The 25,208-nt window shown below is 45.4% G+C and overlaps 1 protein-coding gene across 1 annotated transcript in view; it reads right to left on the bottom strand.

Moving 5' to 3' along the window:
* Positions 1 to 9,292: 9,292 nt before the first annotated feature.
* Positions 9,293 to 25,208, bottom strand: part of LOC126540870 (cholinesterase-like) — a 63,365-nt gene continuing 47,449 nt past the window's right edge. The window contains exons 4-8 of the mRNA XM_055076432.1: positions 24,299 to 24,630; positions 22,602 to 22,827; positions 18,627 to 18,806; positions 15,078 to 15,349; positions 9,293 to 10,080 (exon numbers count right to left, since the gene is read on the bottom strand). Of these exons, the coding sequence (XP_054932407.1) occupies positions 9,909 to 10,080; positions 15,078 to 15,349; positions 18,627 to 18,806; positions 22,602 to 22,827; positions 24,299 to 24,630 (1,182 nt within the window). The 3' untranslated portion in view covers positions 9,293 to 9,908. The remainder of the gene's footprint in view (positions 10,081 to 15,077; positions 15,350 to 18,626; positions 18,807 to 22,601; positions 22,828 to 24,298; positions 24,631 to 25,208) is intronic.

Here is a 25,208-nt window from a genome sequence, read left to right as displayed (position 1 = left end):
GGGTGCACACTTCGTGAGTTATTTGCTACTTTATTTATTTATTTATTTATTTATTTATTTATCTACCAGCTTATGTATTCGTTTACCCACATCGCTAAATGGCCAGTACATGGGGAGGGGAGAGAGGGGGGAGGGGGGTCACAAACACTATGAAACGTACATGTAAAATTTGTTCACATCAATAAATAACGTGTAAAGCTAAATAAATAATAGCCATAATCACACCAGTGTCGAAGCATACAATTTCTACACAGGCAATGCAGCAATAGAAAGGAAACGGCAATTTCGATTCACTTCAAGGGGGCAAAAGATACGTCATTTGACACAACAGTGACAACACAAGCAGGTAAACCCTTCAACTTTTGAATAGTTTTTGGGTGTAAAGAATGACTTTTTACTGAACTCGGTCTTACAGGAAATTTTGCACACATTAAACTTGCGATCCACACTTTGCGACCAGTGATGAGGCTGTAGTACACATTTGTCTCTTCGTATACTATTCGTACTATGGTGTACGGGAATAAAGAGCTTTAGCAATTACGTCCTTCGTCAGCCTAGTAATGCCTCGCATTCTGAGCTTCCCTTAGCCTCTGTAGCGCTGAAATTCACACCGTAACTGTTTGACACGTACCGTGCACCTAAATTCTGTACCCTCTTAGGTTGATTGATGTCGCGCGCCGTCGGACTCGTTCCACCACGTTGGCATACTCAAAGACAGACTGTACGTAAATTTTATACAGTAGCTTTTGTACGAACTGATGAGATGATCTATAGTTTCTACGTAGAAAGTGTAAATTTTTTTCTTCCTTGGCAGTTACGTACTTTACCTGTCACTGCCAAGATAACTCTGGAGTGTACCCAAACGCCTAAGTATTTAAACTCTCTAACTTTGTTTATTACATCGTCATTCATAGCGTAAGACAAATTTAGGGACTGTCCTTTCGTGTATATGGCCATGTTGATTTGGGATCTTTAATTTCATCCAGTGAGTGTTGATATAAGTTCTCGTTAAGTTGAGTGGGTTCACAGCACGCCTTTTTTTTTTTTTACTTCCGCAGTGCCTGTGGCAAATGCAGAAGCCAGTTTACAATGCTTCCCCATTCCTTTCCCATGAGAATAAACATTTCGGTTCATTTAAGAGAACATGTGCGTTCATTTTACTGCGACAACAATTATTCGGATACTCGAGGCCCGTTCACGCCATGAACGCCACCATTTATTTTGGTAATTGATAAATTCTTGCGAAATATGTCGAAGTTATCGCCCTCTGCATTTGAAATGTTGTCGTCGTCTCCATCTCTCATATTTCACTTAGCATCTATATACCAAGCGAATTTTACGTTCACGATAGGTACGTACTCTTACACACTTACAAAACCTGACCCCGTATTTGCAAGAAGCTCGGACGCTACCGTTGTTCGTAAGAATGAATTCCAGCCAATCCGGATGCTAGACATACGATTAGCGAATGCTGCCAGTCAGTGGCGAAGAGCACTTACAAACTGAGGCTTTGCGAATTCGACCGCTGTTTCCTAGAGTTAGCTATTTAACCGAACTGACAGCCTCGTTGTTGGCTTTCTGTGAAGTTATCTTTTTAGGTGGAAATATATTTCAGGTACATCTAAACTTTTACTGGTCCCTTAGGAGAAAAACGGGCTTGCGTTCGTACTCAGGCAATTTTGCCACAAGTGCAGCTTTACTTGAAAAAGCGAGACTACCTGGTATGCATGAATTACTGCATATATTGCACAATATTGATGTTCCCATACAGCATTTCATTCCACGATAAAAAGAGATGTCTTCTCATATAGAGGTTCAACGCTACGCACTACGATTGCACGTAGCCGCATATAACGTTGAAGCTGCTTAGAACAGCATGCAGTAGTTATGCTGTTTCGCCGCGCCGAAAGAACGATACTGTTGGCCTAAGTGCGGGCGGAAACGACGCGCGAAAACATTTACAACGGGATTGCGAGAGCAGGCTTTGCTCGGAGGGCATGTCAGACGCGCAGCGAATGCTTTAAATAGTGGACCGGAAAGATCTAAATCGCGTAAAGTTATTCGAAGTACGCTGGCACTAGTATCGTCGCGGAAGCTACTGCTCGTAATGTAATGATGCGGAAGAGGAGAAAATATACGGGAGAAAAGCGAAGCAATCCTAGATAAAAAAAATAATAATCTGCCGTCCGTGCAGGAATGGGCATTTGCATAGTTTGGCGCGCGGCATGGTAAAGTGATCTGAATATTCAACGATTCTCTCCGTATACCATAAAATGATCCTGCAGTTTTCACGGCCTGAACAGTGTGCCGCATCTCGAGGCTGGATTCCAGCCTGTTCAAGGTTGAACGCTTCCGTGTGCACGCTTCAGGATGAGAGCGCGAGCGCAAAAAAGAAGCCGTCGTTGTACGCGTGTAGCCAATCTCTTTTTCTGCGTCGAGTGTCGCTAAGCGTAGTCTCTACGCTTCAGTTGCATTGAATTAGAATGTCACCAACCAATGTACGGATAATGCAGCCCGCCGCAATACAGGCACACCGGCAGGATTCTGCAGTATGCGAGACAATGAGATGAAACGGCCGAATGTTTACTCGTAAATCCTGCGAGCGGATGTTTATTGTTACATGTGAGGCGCAAATATCCTGACTTTCTATTCAAGATTTGAGGCACTAAAGTACAGACCGCTAAATCTTTATGAAGCATTTCTTGTAAGACCTGCTGCAGATAGTAACGTGGGCGGCCGCATTTGGTGGTTCGGCTGACTGAGGACATGCATGAGACCAAGCTGTTTCTAACCTATCATCTGATCGTTCGGCGCAGTTACGGAATACGCTCCCGATTGAAGCGTTCCCTCGCGCATCTATTAAGAGCAAGTAAAGCTGAGCTGCAGTATTACAGAGCACGTGTAATAATTAAAGCACAGATCTGGTGCCAGAAGCAATAAACGAATGCGGACACGCAGTTTCAACGCAACTTTACGAGATCTGCCGCGGTACATTATCACAGCATTGCCCCGTACTGTACGCATCTCGCCACTCTACTTTAGCACACGCCACAACTAAACTCACGAAATAGCAACAATAACACAGCCGGTCTTGGTAAATATTTATATCCAGTAGCACACAATGGCTGTGCCACACACAAATGGTGAATGGTCGCCTTGGTTTTTCTCCTGTATCTGCTTTAGCCATCACACTTTTGTCGTTTTCGCCTGGTTGACCTTGGACGTTTACGACAGAAAAGCTATTTCCCATAGGCGCGGACTCGCTCCGAGCTTGTTTTGGTTTCTTCAAGCTGTTCCAAACACCTCATATCCTTGAGCCGTAAAGCTAAGACACATTCAGCGCCCGCGAAGCGTATTAGCGCTGGCAGCGAGTATTTTGCCACAAAGCCGGAGTAGACGTTTAGGGAGCGCTTTCTAATTTCGCCGTTAAATTTCACAGTCGCAAGGTTACAGCGGCAACAACAACAAAAACATAGAACTATGGTTTTAACGACTTTACCCTTTTCGTTTGCCTGCTCTTTGAGATGGAAAGTGCAAAACCGATGGACCGAAAACAGTACTTTGCGCCAAGCCCGTTCATGTGTGATTTCCGTCGCGCCTTACAGAGGCGTAGCCAAGTGCGTCAGTGACCTTAGCGCGAATGGTCGTTACAGTAAACTTATGTTGTGTGGTATGCGCGTGCTGTGTTAGTAATGGATATGGGTTGAATTTTCCAACGCCACAAGAGCACTCCGAACATTGGTTTTAGTTAGAGCTTAAACATTTGAAAGCATTTGAAAGCCGCTTCGTGTAGGTTACTTTGTTTTTACCATTCTTTTTCTTTAGAATACCGACCGTGAAACAGAAATAGAGTGCATGCAATCAAGAATATACTTATCTGAAATCACTACGTATGGATTTGGCGTTATGTGTCTTTCTTCTTCTGCATAAAAGTAAATCACCACTACAACAGGTCATCACGAAAACGAATTGTAACAGAAGATAGCGATGCGGTTACGCCAACCCTCAATTTGCACTAGCCCTATACTTTGAAACCACATCTTCTAGTTCATTAATACTATTTGTAGTTGCGACCGTCACGTGTTTTTCTTTAGTGCCCTAGGCTGGCATGTTGCACCACTGCCGCAGGCACCGTCTTCAACTCGGAAACTAAATTGATCGTGTGTCACATTGCTGTCCTCATTGTTATTGCCATGCTGGCCTTTCCGCAAGCCTTTTTGCATTTGGCACTACAAAGTTAAGAGCAGTTGGTTCGGGAATGAGCCCCTTCCAGAGCAGAGTAGTTAACTAATCAAGATCGCAAGTGTCATTTATTAGATTCGCTGTTTTATATCTTTGTTTTATGGAATACTACCTCACACGAGTATAACATCAGGATTTATTATCTTTGAGAAAATATTTCTACAAAACCTCTTATGATACATTAAGGATGGAGAAAATGGATGTAAGTTAATGTATATATTAATCAGAGAAATTATAGAGAATAAAGGAGTGAAGCAAATAAGTTAAAAAAACTGTTTTATTTTGTGATACAAATCATGTTATGTAGATGTAATTGGCAACATCATGTCTATGGACATATTGCGAAAAGCTCTGTCACTTAAAAAATGCGGTGCGCGAAGATTCTGAGAGTTATCTAGCAGCCTTTTTATTGAGTTCCCTAATTGTTGCCGCAACGCCATCGGGATTATTGTGAAACCACGTAGCTCCCACTTCAGCAGGTGAAAGACATCGCAACAGACAAGAAAAAAAAAGTATGTAAGACGATGACGGAAATGCTGACTTGCAAATAAAGCCTTTATTCCGGAACCAACAGGTATATCAGTAAAAACAGACTGCATCGGCCTTTATTGAGCTCAATGCCAACAGCACTACGTAGTCTGTAGCAGTGCCATTCGAGAGAGTAAGTGGTCATAAAAAAAAAGGTCTAATAAGTTCTTCCCAGTAAATGTCTTCAGCTGAATAGAGCAAAGTCTTATAGGAAAGCGTTCACTGCGTGTAAGATTGGAGATGAGTGGGCTTCGCACTTTTTGGGTAAACCAAGATGAAAAGGGTAAGTTAGCCCTTATTAAGCGCTCTAACCAAGGCTCGAATGTTGGGGCACTATAACATAAAATTATTCCAAACTGTTTCTATTCTTTTTCTGCAACGAGCTCTCCATTGGTCAAGCCTTTTTCGGGCCCCAACCACTTCACTTGTCTGTCACGCGACCACACGAAAACTGCGCAAACTACACATCAAATATGACGTGCACACACTGATTATGTGTGATTAGACCGAATAAAAGAAAAGTAATTATTTCTCACCGCGATTGGTCAAATCATTTTACGTGCTGCGCGCACTTCGCTTGTGTGTCGGGCGACGCCACAAAACCACAAGAACTCACCACGTCAAGGTGACGATGATGCATTAAAGATGCATTAATGTTTCGAGCAAAATTTTTTTTGTCTCTTTCAATACAGCCGGAGACGGTCCTATCCCAAAAGGAATAGGAGACGGCTGCCCGCCGATTGCTCTGGCACTGGCTACTCGGAGCTGCCGGGGAAAATGGATTTATTTGGGCATAAAAAAATGCGCAGCGGTACAATACTGTCGACCCCTCTCGGCTTCGTATGCGACATCGCTCTGCAAACCGATCTTCACTGTGGATTGCATTTCACGTTATTATACACTACTTCATTAAATTTAATTCTGGGGTTTTACGTGCCAAAACCACTTTCTGATTATGAGGCACGCCGTAGTGGAGAACTCCGGAAATTTCGACCACCTGGGGTTCTTTAACGTGCACTTAAATCTAAGTACACGGGTGTTTTCGCATTTCGCCCGCATCGAAAGGCGGCCGCCGTGGCCGGGATTCGATCCCGCGACCTCGTGCTCAGCAGCCTAACACCATAGCCACTGAGCAACCACGGCGGGTATACACTACTTCATAAACTCTTAGCAGCGAAATGTTGTTCAATTCATTCAGCAGAAGCGCAGTTATTGGCCAATCAAAGATGGCACCGAGTGGCATGAGTCGACCATTTTCATTTCTCACTTATCTCTACGACAATCATAAAATTTCCGAGGGTAGAACAAAACGCCATATTTATGTTCGCCCGTGCGAGTACATCGGCGGCGCACACATCGGCTAGGCGATTAGCGATTCATGTCACACACCTGACTCGCGTTAAATGCATTCCTAACGCGCCGAACCTCGACTATAATAACGACACACCTCGATGGTGTACAACCCGCGAAGCAGCCGACCTGTTTCAGTCAAACGACGGAGCTCGGGCCAGCTCAACGTGGACCTGAAGCCTTACCCACAGAAACCTATCAATACACGCTGCTGCTCTGAGCGAGCCGCAGCGAGCTCAGCGAGCCAGCTCGTCGCGGCACCACGTGGTGGTCGCGATATCTATACGCAACTCAGCAGACGCTACATGCAATGGTAGCGGCTTTCTGTAGTTCGTTTGCTATGTTCACGACGCAGCTTGAGTACGCAATCGTACTTACGTGCGCTAATCTGGCCGTGCTACTTGGCGTGGACCCGCTCTTTCTTGCACCAGCTAGAACGAATTGCGCATTTTGAAGCGCTATCATAGCTTAATACGAAGCGATTTCTGCCAAAAGAGTCCGGATGGGAGTGCACAATGGCAAGTGTACGTATCGTCTGACATTTGTTTCGCGTTGTTCGAAGCTAGATGAGTGTGTGGCGATGAATAACGGCGCTTTGTGGGTAGTGCCAAAAGCGCATGTGTGCGGAACAATCCGACATATCTTCAAAAGGATTGCAACTAGTAAAAATTCAGTTGTTGCTGTTTGGGACGCGATGCTCACTCGCTTTGCTGTTGCGAGAAGCGCGTTCCAAGATTGGTGGCCCGGAATTGGGCCGCAGCATCGGCCTGGTGCACCGATGTTACTATGCTTTCGACGTCCGCGACAAGAGTGTATCGCCGCCCTGAAGTTGTGCAGTTCTTAGTAGGCGAAAATCAGCTTAATAATGTGTTTCTTCTAGGAGCCTCAACTAAACCCAACCTCAACTGTTTGCTGATTTGTAGAAAGAGACACAATTTAAGCCTGCTATGCACCTTATAACCTCTCATGCCCGACAGCACCGTAACGCGTTCCTTTATAAAGAAGTCAATCTAGTCAAATAATTCATCGGTTTGAGCATCCCAGTTGGCTAACGCGGACCTTGCTGCACAGTAGTCATTTCCTCTAAGATCTATGCATGCAAGCATACGATATTTTATTTGTTTGTGTAAGAACCACTTAGGATTGCGAGTAAATGTGCAAGACCTTTATACACCTGAATTCTGGCGCAAGCGCATGCTGTAATGGTTGAGGTCGGCCGTGAAATAGATGGTAGCTGGCCCATGCCTTCATCCAACTCATCCACGCTGAGGACGTTGTTGAAAGGAGGGACTTGTTCTCATCGAGAACAAGGAATATGGGAATTTATGTACAATATCTACATGAGAACGTTACAATTCATCAGTCTAGCATGAATGAAAGAGAATGCACACTGAGCAGTCGCGCAACAGCTGCTTATAAACACTCTGTCCTCCCTAGATCCCTAGGTGAGGGAAAATGGCCGTTCGACCGTCGACCAATTCGGAGCGTCCAAAGTCATCGTAGCCGACCCGCATTTGAGGGGGAGGGATTACACACGCACTTCCGCACAGGTTTCTCTGACGACACCGAGGTGAGAGGGTTCTCGCAGACAGAGGTCTTGACCCGAGCAGGTGCCTCTTTATCCCAGAGTTGACCCTGCAGTCAGTGGCCGCCGCGTCTGTCCATTGACTGACGACTTCTAAGACCCGTGAGACAGCGCCGCAAAACACCTTCTTCTAGGAGTTCCACCGCTTGAAACAAACCGTAACGGTGAGAGCATATCCGCTAACAATACCTGGTCCGCCGACTGCGTGTATACATCCCGGCGCCGTTCGGTTCAGGACTGTCGTATTGTCATCCTTACAAAACAAGTCACCGCCGTAGACATCCCGGCGCCATTCGGCTGGGGACTGTCGTATTGTCGTCCTTAGAAAGCGAATCGCCGCAGTAGACATGGTGGCGCCGTTCGCTTGTTGACTCAGCGCATGGTCGTTTTCACAAAGTGAGTCATCGCAGCGGGCCAGGCAGGTTTCGTCGGCCGCTTCTCCTCTAGTTCACCAGCCTCCGCAGGCCGCTCGTAACAATGCTACACAAGAATGTCGGCTGAGGCTCCATTGCACTGCCCGTCGTGTCTGCGCTCGCCTCAATATGGCGGTCACGAAGGCAGTGTCTCCACCCTGTACGGCGGCGCGCTACATCGAGGCATCCTGTTCCTTAAGAACAGACGGCGCCATCTAACACCCCAACCGCGAAGCCTGATAATGGCCTTCGAAATCCGTGGCCCGCCGGTGCGCGCGAAACCTGAGAAACGCGTCAAGTGACAAGTGGGCTCCTCTCTCGCGCTTCTTTCTGGACGCACTACGCCATCTAGTGGCACCGCAGATACTGTAAGTCCGCCCGTGGAGTCAGAGATGGGAAGCGTGGTGTGCCGGTGCCTGAGAAGGCTGACAGTTGTTCCTTGCTTGCCGCACACACAGTGGCACTTACTTAGTGAAGGTCAATTACTTAGCACGAAGGTCAATTCGCTCGCTGCTGCTGCTGCTGCTATTCCTCACGCCAGCGTTTCGACAGCGAGTGCCCGCGCTCATCAAGTCTGAGATGGGTTCATATTTGCCTGTGCGCGCGTGGAAAACGATTGTTCATTTAGTTAGTTAGGGAATCTTTAGAAGATTATATGGTCGAGAAAACTACTATCCTTACTTTGTATAGGTACTACCGTTATCGATGCTTTGCCTTTCGGTCGAAACAGCGATTTTCTTTTTTTGTTTTGTCACGTTTATTTGCGGCATTTATTATATGGGCAACAGCTAGAGAACTGCTTGTATTAATCGAACAAAATAGTTTTACTGACACTTTATAATGCACACATACCTTCAATATCAGAAGCGTATTTACGTCATGGATACTCATATGTGATTACGTTAATGACCAAGACTAAACTTCCAAAATTCCACTACAGACAGATTAAGTATGCTCGTAAGAAAAACCTGTTTTTCTTTCTCATTCACAATGTTCTACAGCGAAAGTAGGGTAACCATATATATATATATATATATATATATATATATATATATATATATATATATATATATATATATATATACAATTGGTGGTGCATCGCCGTAACCTATAAAATAATAACAATCATTTCCTTAGTGGACATGCTATCATTGAACAGAAGACAGACACAACGTCAGCAGAACAACAACGGAATAGTAAATTTTTATATGGGAAATACGACTATGTTTAACAACGTAACATAGAGAAAAGCAAATAAACTGGACATGCTGACTAGACATTTATTTAAAGAACCATCATCAAGCTTTCAAGAAACAGGCCGCGAAGTTTTCTGCCACTCATCGTGTAGAACAAAACACCTTCCTGGAGCCGATACGTCCTTGGAGTGTCCTATCTTTAGAATGCCAAGTTCGAGAATGCATTCGTCACGCTGAGCTTTACATGAGTCGAGGTCACAACCTTCGTACAAAACCTCCATTTGCGTTGCTTGCACATCATAAACGTCTCGTCAAGGCTCTTTGCGCAAATATGCTGAATAGCTTATTTCGCTCCCGCACTGCTTAAGTTTGAAATTGCGCTGAACATTTAGATGGTTCATTATCCGTGAAAGCGCTCGCTGTGCGTCAAGAAGAAAGCCGCGGCTATTAAGATACATTACTGCACTGAAGTTATTATTCGATCACAAGAGGTAAATGTGTTCAAACTTTAAATTAAAAAGTGTCTGTCAAAATCCGGCACTGTGAGCGCATGAGAGCACAATGGTTACACTGTCAATCAGCTTTTGTTCGCAGTCAACGTTGCTCCGAATCGGGCAATTCGACTATGACCGGGAAGTACTTCCGCAGATTCTCGCAGGCCTCCTTGCGAAAGTCCGGTACCCAGCGAGGAAGTTCGTTGGAGCTAGAAGTAAAAGTGACGGAGTACTTTCCATCAGCCACCGTGTCGTTCTCCCCGTGGATTTCGCTGCGATACAGAAGAAATGCAGAGAACAAGTGCATAATTCGCAAGGGTGTGTCGTGGCTGCTGTGTGAACTTTTAGAGTACCATCGTTTGTAAACAAGTGCGCGACTGTTCGTTAGGCTTTTGATAATCATGGCAACCATAGTGTTTCTGTACGGCGCCTTCTCCGGCGGCAACGTCTCCCCGTTGCGGCCGGCTAAAAAGCCACTAGTTCATTGAGATCGAACCTCCCTCAGATGTACCTTAATAGTACTTGAGAGTGCAGCGTACATGCCATCAGCGTAAACCAAACAAAGAAAAGAAAACTAATTAAAACCGTTTGTCAGCGAACTCAATCAGACTCGGACCAACCCGAGAATTTAGTCTTAGTGAGCTCGCGTGGATCCGTTGTTTGTCGGAATGCCGGTGATCCCGGTGGAGTAGAATTTGGTGACTGACTCTGAATGAACTGCAAGCAAGGAATGTATTTTCGAATGAGTCTTAGGGCCTTCCGTTTATTCAATTGACAAGTTGCACACCTAGAAACAGCTAGCAATTCCCAATTCGTACGACCGAGCTGTATTCCAAGATGCACGCCGTACTCCTGCGAAGGTTAAATTGGACACACTCTGCAATTTGCAAAAAGCAAATTTCTACCCCCCCCCCCCCCCTTCAAGCACCAAGAAGACCACCTAACACAAATTTGAACATCTTGTTCTTCAGTCTCAAAGCACCTATAATTAGGAAATTGTAGAGCCTTTTTACACCAAAGACGCATGTTATACGCAGCAAATTTCAAAATGCTAAGCCTTGTATAATTTGGAAACGACATAATGTTGAAAACCGCATTTTCCATATAAGATAACTACTGGAGTCTTGGTAAATTCACAAATCATACCTAATTGCCCCACGCATTACTACTTTTCTTGACATATTTCACTTCACATACACAAACCAACATTCCCTCAATATTTTACTGTGCACGCTCAAATTGATATTTTTTTTTTAAATCTGAGCTTTATACATTTGAGTCCACGCCCCCAGCGGACGTTCTACGCCACATCTGCTCCCTGCTTTAGCTGCAATGAAAGGTAGAGGACTATACGTGGAACGAAAAAGAGCGCGTGTCAGAAGGGCAGGCAGCGGGTTCATCGTGAGAGCAGAATACGTTCGCAGAAAGAACAGAAAGCAAATAATGTGTGACTTTCTAATGCGATTGCAATCGAAAAAACACCCACACTACCTAAGGTTTGAGGAGCTACACGATGTGCGCCAGAAGCCACAAGTCGTTCTAACATGACTACTACTTTCCACAACCCACCAGCACAAAAGTTCCGATTGTTTCGAAACATTTCAAGCATTTCAAAAAATTATCAAACGTTTCCTCAGCGATGGCAAGAGTTCAGTCCTTTCTGGCTATCCCGTCTTTCGTTAAGGGCTACGTGTTCCGTGCACGAGGGCGAGAACAACAAAGCCGGATTCATATACAGTGTCGCCAGCTTCATGCTAAAACTCGCCCAAACGTGTGACCTCTGGGCTTCTGTGTCCCAGTTGGGTATGCCTATGGGTAGGCCGTAATAAATTTTAGTAAGCGGATGCATAAACCGCTAACCAGCGACCACCAAAGCACCAACCACGAAAATGTACGGAAGAAACAAAGAAAGTTACTCGCTTAAAAAAAAAAAAATGAGCGGTGATTTAGTTGTAAATGCCAGAGAACTGCGTGAACATAATGTCGCGCCTTATCCGTGATATAAACCTGGTGCAACATAGTGGAAATTGTTGTTCAGGAGCTCACTCGGCTCACGCCCTACCTCTGCGAGGAGCGACGTAGAACTGATGGCGGTCCAGAACAGACCACCTTCTGTCGGCCGACCGAAACTGTTCGGTAAATAAAACAAACATAGCCACGAAGCGCTTCTCATGTCTCTCTCTCTCTCTCTCTCTATATATATATATATATATATATATATATAATCATCTTCATCATCATCAGCCTGGTTTATGGGAGAGTGGGCTGCAGTGGGCAGACGATTGAAGAAGACCAGAAGACCAGATGATTATATATATATATATATATATATATATATATATATATATATATATATATATATATATATATATATATATATATATATATATATATATATATATACATATATATATATATATAATCATCTTCATCATCATCAGCCTGGTTAAGCCCACGCCAGCGTCTGCCCACTGCAGCCCACTCTCCCATACTTCTCCAACTACCCCGGCCCTATATATATATATATATATATATGTGAGTGAGTGAGTGAGTGAGTGAGTGAGTGAGTGAGTGAGTGAGTGAGTGAGTGAGTGAGTGAGTGAGTGAGTGAGTGAGTGAGGGAGTGAGGGAGTGAGTGAGTGAGGAAACTTTATTTCGAATCAGAACGATTCGCGTGTGGCGTGTTAGTGGGCTGGGGCACCCGCCTAGGTTACAGCCAAGAGCTCTTGCCTCTCGGCGGCTTTCTTGGCCCGCTGTAGTGCCTGGAGCTGGTCTTCCAGGTTCGAGCTGAGCAGCGCGGCCTGCTATTGCGCGCGGAGGCTGTCGATGGAGGCTTCGCTCTCATTATCCTGTATTAGCTCCTGGCATTGCCGTAGCATGTGTTGTAGCGTGGTTCTGGTGCCAGACACTTTGCATCTACCTGTTGTGTAACTTTCTGGATAAATAGCGTGCATTAGTATCGGGCTCTCGTAGGATACTCAAATTATTTTTTCGTTCCGCCTAATTAGATAATCAGTCGTAATTAACTAGTCAACTTCTCAAATATTAAAATTGCATAAAAACTGTCAATGAGAAAATTGTACAGGGACAAAAACAAAAACTGGACAGGACAAAAACTCCCGGTACAGCTTTCTGTTGCTCTATACATGCTACATAAAGATGTTTTTCCGAGCGTGAAAGAAGCTCACGAATACACACAAAGTGCCTCAAGCGGCCAGTCGCGCAATTTTGCGTGCAAACTTCGTAACTAAGCAATAAAGAACGATATCACAATTATGGAAACTGCACCTCACAGTACGTCTATAGCGGACATAATACATGTACTGAAAAGCGTTCTGAAATATTTCAACAATATGCGAGTCGGACTTTAGCAAAACCCTCGTAAAATTGTAATTATCTCACGTAAGCAGAAAATCCTTATACAAATAATTTTTGCTTTAGGTGCTCAACAGCTGCAGTTCATGGAACTGTCATATGTTTGTGATACAGCGTTCCATATTTGTAAACTTTGTGCTCCTATTTCTTTGCGAGTTACCAATTTTCCGCAACTCTTCTAAAACACCATAGTGCCTTAAATAAAATGCTACTTCTCAAGTTTGCTAGAATATACCGTTCTATAGGAAATTCAAGTTTTAGTCAAATTGGTGCAGCATTTGTCTGCGAAAAGCGTTTCCGCTTTTCTGAGACAAGAGGTGAAGCATGATTGCCTTTCTCGTCGCTTGGTCTCGCGCCTCACTTTCTTGACAGGCGTAAAGGTTCATGGCGACAATGTTCAGTTGATCTATTAACTGTGTCCCAGAACCATCACACATGGTTTGACCAAAGGCAGTCCAAGTACTTATACTACACTTTGATGTTTAATTACCTTCCTAAAACACTAAATTGGGTTAGGAAATTATGAAGGACGCCGGAAAGGGGGACTCCGGATATATTTGACCACTTATGATTCTTTTGTGCCTCCAAAACGCACGGCACGTACACGAGCGCGTTCGCAATCCGCCTCCATCTGCATAAGACCAGTGCAACCAAAATTTAATCTGTGACCTCGTGGTCAGAAGCGCAACGCATTAGCCGATGAGCGACGGCGTACGGTGCCACCCAAGGAATCACAATGCTCGGCGAAAGGAAAAAAAAAATTGAATCCCTTAGTCTGTGGACCCAATTGTGGGTCAGCTTGGTAGACCGAAGGTGCAAGAAAGTTAGAAGGCGATGTAGTTGAAGTGAAGGAAAGGCAATGCCTTCCTGGGCTATAGCTGGGGGATAAGAAAGGCGAGGGGGGGGATATATGAACTATGTAACTTAGTTAGAGAGCAGCGCTGGGAGTGACAATGCTTGATCGACGTCAACTAGTGGTTGAATAGCCTTCCACCTTTTTTTTAGTACACGCGTAGCGACTGTCTTGCAACCTATGCACGTTTCATCTGCCGTCTGCTTTGGTCGGCAATTTATTCGGGATTGGTTTGGCAATACGAAGGCGAGTAGCGAATTACTTTAGGCTGCACTATCTTTGATATGGATCGGGTTACATTTTGAGACTACTCAATCTTCGGGATCGGCTCTTGAAAGAGGCTAGAACTTAGTAAAAGACATAGCTCATACAAAAAAGAAACTGACGGTACCATGCCACGTAAGACTTTGCCTTCAAAATTATTGCGGCAAGACAGCCAAATCACGTGTGTATTTAACGCAGACATATGGAGGTGAACGCCATGCGCTGAGGAGCCATTTTACTCCTCAATGACCAGTATACGCGATCTTAGTTCAAACATGTCTTATGTCTTGAGTCCTTGAACGAGGTTTGGCAAAATTCTGCGACGTGCCTATTTATAATCACAACGCGCAGCCTGAGCACAAAAAACGTGTTTACGTGTTTTACAGTTGGAAGCTAATAGCACACCCGACAATTCGTTTTGGAGCACCACGTTGAAGCCGCCACAATGTCCTGTTACGAAGCAACCGAGCTTTATACTCTGAGCATACGTGAGGCAACTGGACGAAAGAAAGCAGAAAATAATATCCACCAGAACGACAAAAAAAAACAGTTTTGTATGTGCACTTCTATGGCGATAACAAAACAGAATATCGCTACTATGACCCTTTTTTTTATCTACACCACATTAAAACGGTCTTTGACGATGGTGGCGCGCCAATAGAGCGTTGAATGCGACGAATGTAGTGTACCAAAAAAAAAAAAAAAGATACGTTGTCTATAGATTGGCTAAGCGAGCGGAACTGCTCTAGCGTGGCAAAGCTGCGTAGAAGCCCTCACCCCGTTTTGAAGAACTGCACCATGCGGGCCATGACGCGTCGGCTGAGCACTCGCTCTTCGATGGTCAAGTCCCGCGCTATGGCGCTGCCAAACAGGTACCGCACGACGTCATCCCTCCCGACGCCTTCCTCACTCATAGGGTCGCTGCGGTGGAACACGTAGGTGTGTACGTGATTGCCCAGGGCGTGCAGCTGTTCTGCGAACAGCCGCACTGGGCAGACGACGGCAATGTCGCTCAAGAGTTCCTGAGTCCAATTCCTTTGTCCAGCGCCCTGCATTTTAGGTCGAATGAAAGCAACATACGTGTTCGCTGAGCTGGTTGCGGCGCACATTGCTTTGAGTATGCCACAAAACAATATTTACAATGACAGGGGTATAGCGCTCGGGAGGATTTCTTTTCAAAGATTTCCATCGACATGGGTGACTGCATAGATTGAGGCCATATCGCTGGTTATTGTACGCAAAGCTGCCACCACCATTTCACGAAACTATGCTAATTTCAACTTTGTGACAATCATTTTACGCCGTCTATAAAGAGCTATAAAACTTTATTTAACACTAACAGTTGTTCCCGCTTTTCTTCTCATCGGAGTTTGAAGCCTTCGTGGGTTTTAGAAATACGTTTAAAATTAGGTGACAGTTACCAAATGGCTCATTAAGAACGTTGCCTCAGTTGAATCAAAAATATATACTTGAGACGTTGGCCAAATTTTGGCTCATCGTCACACTTCCAAGTGGATTCAGATGAGCAATAATTTGAATGTCGGACGGCAGTTTTTACTCACCCACGAAAATGGAAATTGAAGTGTTTGTATACATCACCAAAAAGGATCTGTGCCAGCCCCATTCAAGTCTAAAACATCATCAGGTAAAGGGCCCCTCACCAGGTCTGGTGAGTTTGGGCTGACAAACGCATTGCATACAATGCGCGCTAACGAGTGTGTCTGGTAAGTATTACATCGCTACGCGACGCGAAAATAGCTGAAATTTAAAACCGAATGCCGTTAACCCTTCTCCTCGCGGGCACCGCGCTCCAAGCCGGAGGGGTCGCGTATATGTGCGCATGTGCCTACGTACGTGTGTTCGCGATGTGACGTCACTCATGGTGACACTTGACTTTGAGAATTATTCGAGGCAATATCAGGTATTTGTGCAATCTTTTGCTTCAGTCAACGAATAAAAGTTTAGAGAAATAATAAAACACACAAACAGATTGTCTGCGTGTTTTTGTTTTACTTCGCACCGCAGCAAAAGACGTGTATTTCCGTTTAGTCTGCTCGTTCCCACGTCGTCCAGTCGCGCGCGCTGACAACGAAACTATGCCATTTTCTACCGTATTCCAGAGCGCGATCATGCGCTGTGATCCGCTTGCGTCTGCCGCGGTGCTCATGCAGCACTGACTTATGCTACTAGTGGAGTGTTCTCGTGCACAAGGCGCAAACTCGAGCGCTGCGCGACACAAGACAAGTGGAACAGCTCGCGCTCGAGGTCGTCACGGGAAGTGCGTCGCGCAGCAAAAAGAAAAAGCGAAAAAAAAGGAGACAAAGAAAATGTAAGGTGCGGGGCCCGTAACGTATGCTTCACGCGATTCTCCAACTCTGCCATGGGAGAACGCAGAAAAGGAATTTCGCTTGGAGAGGCTAGACGGGGCAAGTGGAAAGAGTGTCCCGCTTGGCAGTGGCTCTCGGCATTTGAAATACAGGGTTCGCAGCTCTGAAATAGTTATATCTCGGATGTCAATGAAGCAATTTTAAATATTATTGCAGCAGGATACTCCCTAAAGTGCACGTAACAACTTCCAGCGTATAACCAAAATTTGCTGTGTGGCCTGTTAAGGGGCCGTTTAGGAAAATACTGCGTGGCCTATCAAATATGACGTGCCTTTGACAAAAACCCTCCAGCCGAACAAGGCGTCTGCCTCCATCCATATATGTGCGCCCTGTCCGTGCCTTTTCACCACTCATTGCAACTGTAGTAAGAAATCACGTATATATTGTTGACTGTATAAGAAAACAAAATAGCTGATATAACGAAATAGTCGGAACGTTAACGTGCGCTCTCGACTTCAGCCGATTGCCTGGATGAAATTAAGCGAACTCTTTGAGAGCGCACTTTCTTAGGCAGCCGAACATGGGGTAGCACTGCAAGCGGCCTCGATTGCACTAAGGGGACCAGGTGAAGGCAGCGTTAGGACGAGTCATTATTGTATGAAGCAAGTTAACAACATAAATAGTACTACCTATATGATCACGTTAAGTCGCGCTCCGTTAGCTTTGCATTGCTTTATAGCATAAGTTAGTTAAAGCCTTGTCCTTCAAGACCACATAAGTCAAGGCCGATGGCTCGCGGTCTTAGATGTACCGCAATACTTGTTCTAGTAATCACTGATTACACGGTTGTCTCCCTGCGCGAAGTGTGAAAACCATGTCTGACCAACTAGAGGGCCTGATCAGGCTCTCTAGGTGACAGACGTGTTTTACGTAGCTAATTCAGAGGCATACCGTTCCTGATTCGATAGCTACTGCGACTGGGGCAGCTAAACGCGCCAGTAAGCAGATGAATGAGTCCTCGTGCGTATGTGGCTCGTAATTTTCGCGTGACCGAAAATGAAACGGGTATGGTATGGTATGGTATGGTATGGTATGGTATGGTATGGTATGGTATGGTATGGTATGGTGTGGCAAAACTTTAATGAAGTCCTGCAGATCGTGCGTCTTCACGAAACGGGCCACTCCCACGTGGGAACCGGAAGGCCGAGCCTCTTGGCCGCATCGTGGGCCTGCTGGACAGCCCAAAGTTGGTCAGCCAGAAGAGGGCTGCGGAGAACCGCCTCCCATCTGGCCGAGCTGTTATCTCGACTCAATCAAACCGGTGGACCATTAGATTTACACAATGGGCGCCAAGAAAAGGGAAGCGCAGTCGAGGACGCAATATCTAGGTGGGTTGATGAAATTAGGAAATTCGCAGGCGCATGTTGGAATGAGTTTGCGCAGGACAGGGGTAATTGGAGGTCGCAGGGAGAGGCGTTCGTATTACAGTAGACATAAAATAGGCTAAGGATGATGATCGTTGTATCAGCGTTTGGTTCGCTGTAGGTTATCGAGAGTGCATCAGGAACGCTACACAGGCAACCGAGGTCCGGCAGGGACGCGAACTGCATCGAAGCGGTGTGAGGCGGTCGCGCCACCTGCCGCGGCCCAGTGTGGCCCGGCGCTCCGCAGAGCGTTCGCGACAGCAGTCTCAAACGTTTTCTATACCGGTAGTGTTCTTCCTTGCCCGGAGCGTGCTCGCAGCTGTCTCCCCGACATGGAATTGGGGGAGGAGCTTTCCACGAGTTCTCCAAGTTGAGAAGCCCAGTTGCCCCTCACGCGGAAGCGTTCCGCATTGAAAGCAGTGAGCTAAGAAGGCACGATTATGCCGACGTTACCCGGTTCAAACCTTGTGAGACCGGCTGTCTCAGATTACACAGGCCGTCGAACTTTCCTACGAGATGCGGTTGAGATTTACGTCGTTTTTGAAGCGCAACCATTCGGGAATTTTGTCGATTACCTCGGCGTAATATTCCGTGACCTCAGTAGCGTCCTTCTGCGGAAAGCCAAGCCACGAGAGAAGAGACATAGCCGATGTATTAGTTTCCTGCAGATAGACGTTCAGATAGTCGGCGAAATTCTCCATGAGCGCCGGCGCCTCGTTGTCGGAGAAGCCCATAAGTACGCTCAATCCAGATACCTGAAAGGCATAAACGGAGAGAAAAGTGGGAACTCACTAACTAGCTGGTAAAATTATGCAATCGGTTGACCTAATTATTACTCATTATTTGATCTTCGGACATTCCTTCAATAATCGACTGCTGGTGCTACAAAGATCACTTTACTGCATCTCATGATATCCCACCTTGAGTTCATTGCGAGAAATGTCAAGAAAAATCACTTAGATGTAGAGCTTGAGCTCTTGTTCCAAGTTCGTCTGTTGTTTCCAGCGAACCGTTAAAATGCATGAACAGCCCATCGCTGCTACAATTATAGTTCCAAAAAACACTGGGAGAGCACCGTGTGTGTCGGTCTATATGCACGTCGTTGCACTCCCGCCTTTTACCTGAAGATTTAAAACCAACATGCCTAATTGTGCAACATAACAGCTCATTAAATTGAAAGCAATGTTATCTTCCTGTCTCCGCTCCAGTTGCGTCATCTCTGGGCTGGACGAACTGCTTTATACAGCTTAAATAGGTTAATTTTTGTTCCTCCTGTAATATCGAGGTGGCATTGGTACTATGCAAGATAAGTACGCGATGAGAACAAATCACAAGGGTGAAAAAAGTAAGAAATGCCACGTACTACCTATGTGAGATTGAGGAGTTCCGGAATCAGGTACAATTTCAACATTAGAAGTAGTAAATGGCTAAGGAAATTGCTTCCAGGTGTTACGAACTTTAGGGCTGTCTTGTGCCCAGGGAATTTGTACCGATAAGCAGAAGACATCAGGCTGTAGTGCCACACTAGAAATCACCATTCATAAGCTCTACAGTGAAAGAGAACCAAGCTCCTCACCCAATTTCTCACTCTTTATAAAGAAGGTTTGTTGTTATGCGCACAGACGCATGCGACAAGATACAAGCACACAGGAACCTAAGAACATCTACTTTGTACGAATAACACCTGCTTACTCTGTTTGTCCACGTATGCAGAGTGTTTACGAAGTGGAAGAAACGAAGATCCAAGACGTATTTTGGGAACTTAAAGGCTATACCTTTAATGCATTTTGGCACTACGCTTTCGAAATGAAGGAGCCGGCATCGTAACGATTCTAAAACAGAGCAACTGATACAAGGACGCACATAGACGCAAATACTGCAAACATCGGCACTGGTTTTGAACTTACTAACAAATACCTGATTGTGACGAATATCTTACAGACTAATTTGCACATTTGCAAATTGTGGCATGACATTTTTAACGGGCGCTCCATCAAAAGCACAGGTCATTTGCGTTCGGGTGATGTCTGATGTCAGTGCGCTACAATGTTGAGTTGCCTGTTCATTTCACCACTGAACGGCCTTCCAGAAAAGTAGCAGTGCATGCTGATGTTTTTTCATGGTAAACAACCACTTCCTCTCAATAAGTATCGTTACTCTGCAAGCAGTGGGACGATACTGTAGTTGATATTGCAGGCAGGTAAATGTACAATGCAAGAACTCATAATTAATTATCTTTTCACTTTTCAATTCTAACCAATCGCTATCATACAAATGGCTGGCACAACCGCTGCTCCTTTGAAACCGCAACAAGGCGTATTGTCGACAATGAAACTAAAATGTGGCGAATTCGTTGAACTGTGTGTCCCAGCTAACTTTAGGCAAGCTGTTCAATGAAACAAAGTATTGAAAATACATGGGCCAAGGTACAGTTATAAGACATATGGTGTTAGGTTGTGAGAGGCTTGTCGACCAAATACCATCGCTTTTAAAATCATATCTTACTATGGGTATTTCTATTCATTTTTTTATTGCACACTTTGTTTAACGTTAGCTAGCTGGGATGCCTTCAATACAGGGTGCCACATGCAACTTCAAGCAGCCTTTTTTAAGAAAGTCTCACATCTTAAGGTAACATAATCTAGTGTTCGACAAAAACTCATTTGGCGAGGAAACATACCGGTGCCAAAAAACATGCACTCGCCACTCTGCAATCTTAAGCAAATAAGATCAACGGATGCACTCGCAAAGCATGCACACTTAAGCGAATAATATGAACGGATTACTGTCTTCAGTTGACCTGAGCTATTCATGTATACTGGTTGAAGTGCGATTAGTTAGCTTGTTTTCAAAGTCCAATGGCGCAATTTTTAAATTGTGTGTGGTATCGTAGGCTCGATTGGAGAAGTTCCAGATAATGGTTAGGAACAACCACTGAATATTTAAACGACATTATATTTAATGTTTTTTTTCTTCCTGGTGATTAAGGAAACCATCGATATAATAAAGAAAACAAAATGAAGCTGGTCCCACGAACTGCGGCAAATGATGTCATGTCAAACATTTTGAAACCCAGCGTATCCCATTCTGACTTTATTCCAATATTCTGACGTAAGATTACGTAATGACCGGCAATATTGTCTAAGCAGCCTAATGAAACGCTCTTTCGTTTAAAAGAGGCCAGTTTTGTTTGATTTTAAAGGGAATAGAATTGCCTACGTTGATGGATTGTTCTGATCTGAGGGGCTGACAACCGGTGAAGAGCGTGCAGAAGTGCTGACTGCTTCGGGATGCTGAGCTCGCGCAGTGAAAGTGGTTAATTGAGAGAGAACGGCGGTGCCGGCATTCGCGGCGGGTCTGCTTTCCCTCGCTTAGGTTGCCCTATCTGGCCGAAAATCGTGACTGCGTGAAGCTGAAGGTTGACAATGCCGCTAAAGCGGAACGTCAGCGAAGATGAGTTAGCAGAGCGATGTCCTACGCGTGACCGAGAGAGCTTGACCGCGTTAAACTCCCAAACAATTTTTTTTTTCATATACGAAAAAAAAAAACATTTTCCCGGCATCTCTGAGTAGCCATTGCCGCAGAGTGAACGGTGGTCAGCCATTTTAATTTCCTTTCGGAGTGGGGTAGTCTCTGGCTATTCCGGAAAAAAAACGTTCAGTTTTGTTAGCCACATTAATTTATTTTTAATTAATCCGCGTCACTTTGATGCGGGGAGCTTTCGCGGTTTTGTCACGTCGCATGAAAGATAGATAAAGTTGGCACAGCCCGAAAGCAGATTTACCAAAAGGCGATGGCATGAAATTTGGTAAAATAAAAAAAATATCATTCTTTTTTTCTCTTTGTTCAGCCTTATCATTCGCAATCAGTTCGCACACGTCTTATCACATCTAGTGTTCTCGCTGTTTTTGTGTCGTCGCATGACAGACAAGCAAAATTTCCCTGGACGCATCTTATTTTTTGCCATTTGTGAGGGGCTAAAGGCAGAAAAGGAATGGAAACAGTTTGGATGAACAACTTTGCATTATAATGCCCCGAATGTGCAGACATTTCGGACATTGCAACTTCCGCCATATCTCAAGCTTGTCCGCACTCCACAATGTCAGTTCAAACTTAACGGGCAGCTATTCTAATAAGAAATGACATATCAAATGATCGGTTGCATTTCAGCACCTTTCAGTAGGAATGTCGACAGGATACTTCCTTCTAATAGAAGAGGCGTGCATGGGACTTGATCATAACTTCACCGATGCGTTAAAGCAGCATTTTCATTAGGATTAAATCAGTGCTATACTGCAGTACTTAAGTAGCGACTAAAGACCGTAAGTGCGTACGTTATTAGAAGACAGTACCTTCTCGAAGGTGCTAAATGAAAGCTGCTCAAATTCGGCCGATAACATGAAATACGAGCCTTTTTTTGTTTGAAGTGCTGCCCTTTCATTTACTTTGATGTATTGCGACAAAGTTTAGGCGATGGCCTAAGGGACGATTTACAATGTTCCCTGGGTATGTAGATATTTAAAGCGGCCTCGCTATGGCCGTACGCATACCCTGAGCTTCTTCCACATGACGGGGTTCCACATGATCGGCAGGTTGGGAAAGAATGTAGGCAGGCCCCGCAAAGCTCCGGGCGGTGTCTTGAACAGCGATTCCACGGGCAGCCTGCGCCAACACTGCAGCCAGGCGCCCTTAGTGGATGCTTCGTCGCCGCAGAGCAGTCGGGCCAGGATCGCCCTCATCTGATCCGGTGCGCGGTTAAGCCCATACACGGGGTATCTGCGTGGCGTCGAAATCACAACAGAAGATTAGCAAAATGTTTCTTTTATCACGAGAAGATATAATAAATCGTAACGCGTCCTTCTAAAAAAAAAGCAACTTTCAATTATGCCGCAGCCTTTCCTGTTGGGGCTCATTGAAATTGTCTGTAGCAAACGTCTTGATATACGCATAGTAGGGAAGAACGGCGGATCGGTCATGTGTTTTAGGTATATTGAGCCCCACTTTTCTTTTTTTAATCCGGTACATCTGCATCTAATGTTACAGATATTGTGTTCTTTTTTAGTTATGCCGAGTATTTTGTTAACGTGCGATTAGTTAGCTAAATAGGCAGGTGCAATTGTAGAGATGTTTTAGGTTTGTTTAAAGGCGTAAGTTGGATTAGGAGAGCTGTAGAGGCGTAGGAAAAGATACCCAATAAAATGGTTTTTATTACATCATTCTGTGCCCGGCTCTTTTCTCCATTATCTGATGAAAGCCGGTAAATGATTAAAAAAGATGACCTCACAGCAAGCTTGAGCATCTGTATTGCAGCTGTCCCAACTCCTCTCAACTGTATTTTCAATGAACGAAGTGGCTTAGTGGAGATTTTTAGTGCTGAATATGTTTTAGGATATATAACCTTGTACGTTCTCATAAGATCGAAAACTAGTTTCAAGGTGGCACCCAAGCAAAATATTAGGTGAAGGTAGATTGATCGACTAGGCCGCTTTAATAAGAAATTCTTTGTTCAGAAAGGGAGAGCCCAGTTCGAAATTTGCAAGCGATACAATTAGGGGAAAAATAGAGTGGCGCTACAAATTTTCGACTATGGTACCTCTGGTGTGCCTCCTGCAGTCACTGATTTACTTGGAGCGACAGAGAAGGAAGGGGAGATTTTGTCAACTCGTACGTTTTGGCGCGCACTCTTCCACTTGAGCAGCGGGAGTGTGACAGTCGGTGGCCTTCTTCAACGCGAAAGTCATATATTGGCCCAGGGAAAACAGTGATAATCTTCTAGGCAGATAACCTAAAGATATAAGGCGGCTCAATATTTTCATTTAGTATCCCTTTCAGCTCTAACCTCGAAACGGCAAAAAACCGTATTTACTCGTGCAAGCCCCGCACTATCTTTCTTTCTGAATATTCGCCGGGTGCGGGCCTTGCACGAGGCAGGCTTATAGCTACTCCTTGAAGCCTGTAACTGCACTCAGACTGCCATGCAAATAAGTATAACCACTGGCGGTGGAGTATGAGAACATTTAAAGTCGACGACCAATTTTTCTGGCACGGACTAGTGCCATCTCGCTGCGGCTTGCGGAAACGAGTCACCACGCGAGTACTCGCGTGTCGCGTAGTGAAACATCTTTGCTAATTTTCGCATGGTAAAGTGGTGCTGCGGGCTTTACACGAGTAAATACAGTATCTCACTTATAAAGTGGCAAAACAGATTTCTTTCTTTTTCATTTTTTAATGGGCGCTGCGGTCCCACCTGGTAAATGGGCTCTCGCTCATGAAGACCAACTTTCGAGCGCCCGGCACCATCCCTTCGCCGGCGAACATGTGGTAGCCGAGCGCCGACGCGCCCGAGGCGTGCGCAACGATCACGATGTCCGAGGCGTTGCCACCGAAAGGCTCCGCATTGCGCCTGACCCACTGGAACGCCTCGGCCTGGTCCAGGAAGCCCACGTTCAGGGGCGAATCGGCAGTCGCCATGCTGACGAAGCCCAGCCGGCCCAGGCGCCAGTTTGGGACCACGACCATCACTTCACCGACCGCCGCCAGAACCCGGCCGTCGTGGTACGGGTCGTTGTTGCTGCCCGCCTGTGAGTGCGATAGGGCAGATAAACAGAAAAAAAAGAAGTCGCTTACTTACGTTACATTCGACAAGTCGCTTTCTAGTGCTCGGGAGCGCTCTCTCGCAGTGCAGTTTACGTTCGATTGGTCGAAATCGTGGGCTCGGAACACATTCGCCCGGTTTATTCGGAGCGCCGTGCTGCAGCTGGGAGCGGTCGGAAGCGCTGCCACCTTCGAGCTGAGGGCGCCGTCGAAATCTGACAGAAACCCGGTGACGTGCCTGTTCGGTTTTCCCTGGGAAAATCTATAGCCCGTTCGACTGGGGCAGGCTTTCTCTGGCTGCAATTTGGAGAGGGCTCCGCACCAGTGCAAACCGAATTCGAGAGTGGTATATAACCAGTCGAACGCGCCAATAATTGACTGTCAATTAAACTTGCTTGGTGCAAGAGGTCTGAAATAAAAGCAAACGTGAATATGTTGACTAGGTTCTCGCAGAGAACGCAATCGTCGCTTTACAGGCTTTGTGATCATGAGGGACGTGGGGAAGTCGCCATGGTGCGACGTAAACGATTTCGAGTCATTTAGCATAGGTTGCATGGTGAGGC

Source organism: Dermacentor andersoni, chromosome 2 (genome assembly GCF_023375885.2).
Source record: "Dermacentor andersoni chromosome 2, qqDerAnde1_hic_scaffold, whole genome shotgun sequence".
NCBI classification, from domain to species: Eukaryota; Metazoa; Arthropoda; class Arachnida; order Ixodida; family Ixodidae; genus Dermacentor; species Dermacentor andersoni.
Note: the sequence above shows the minus strand (reverse complement) of the source record. Positions and strands in the feature narration are given on the sequence as shown.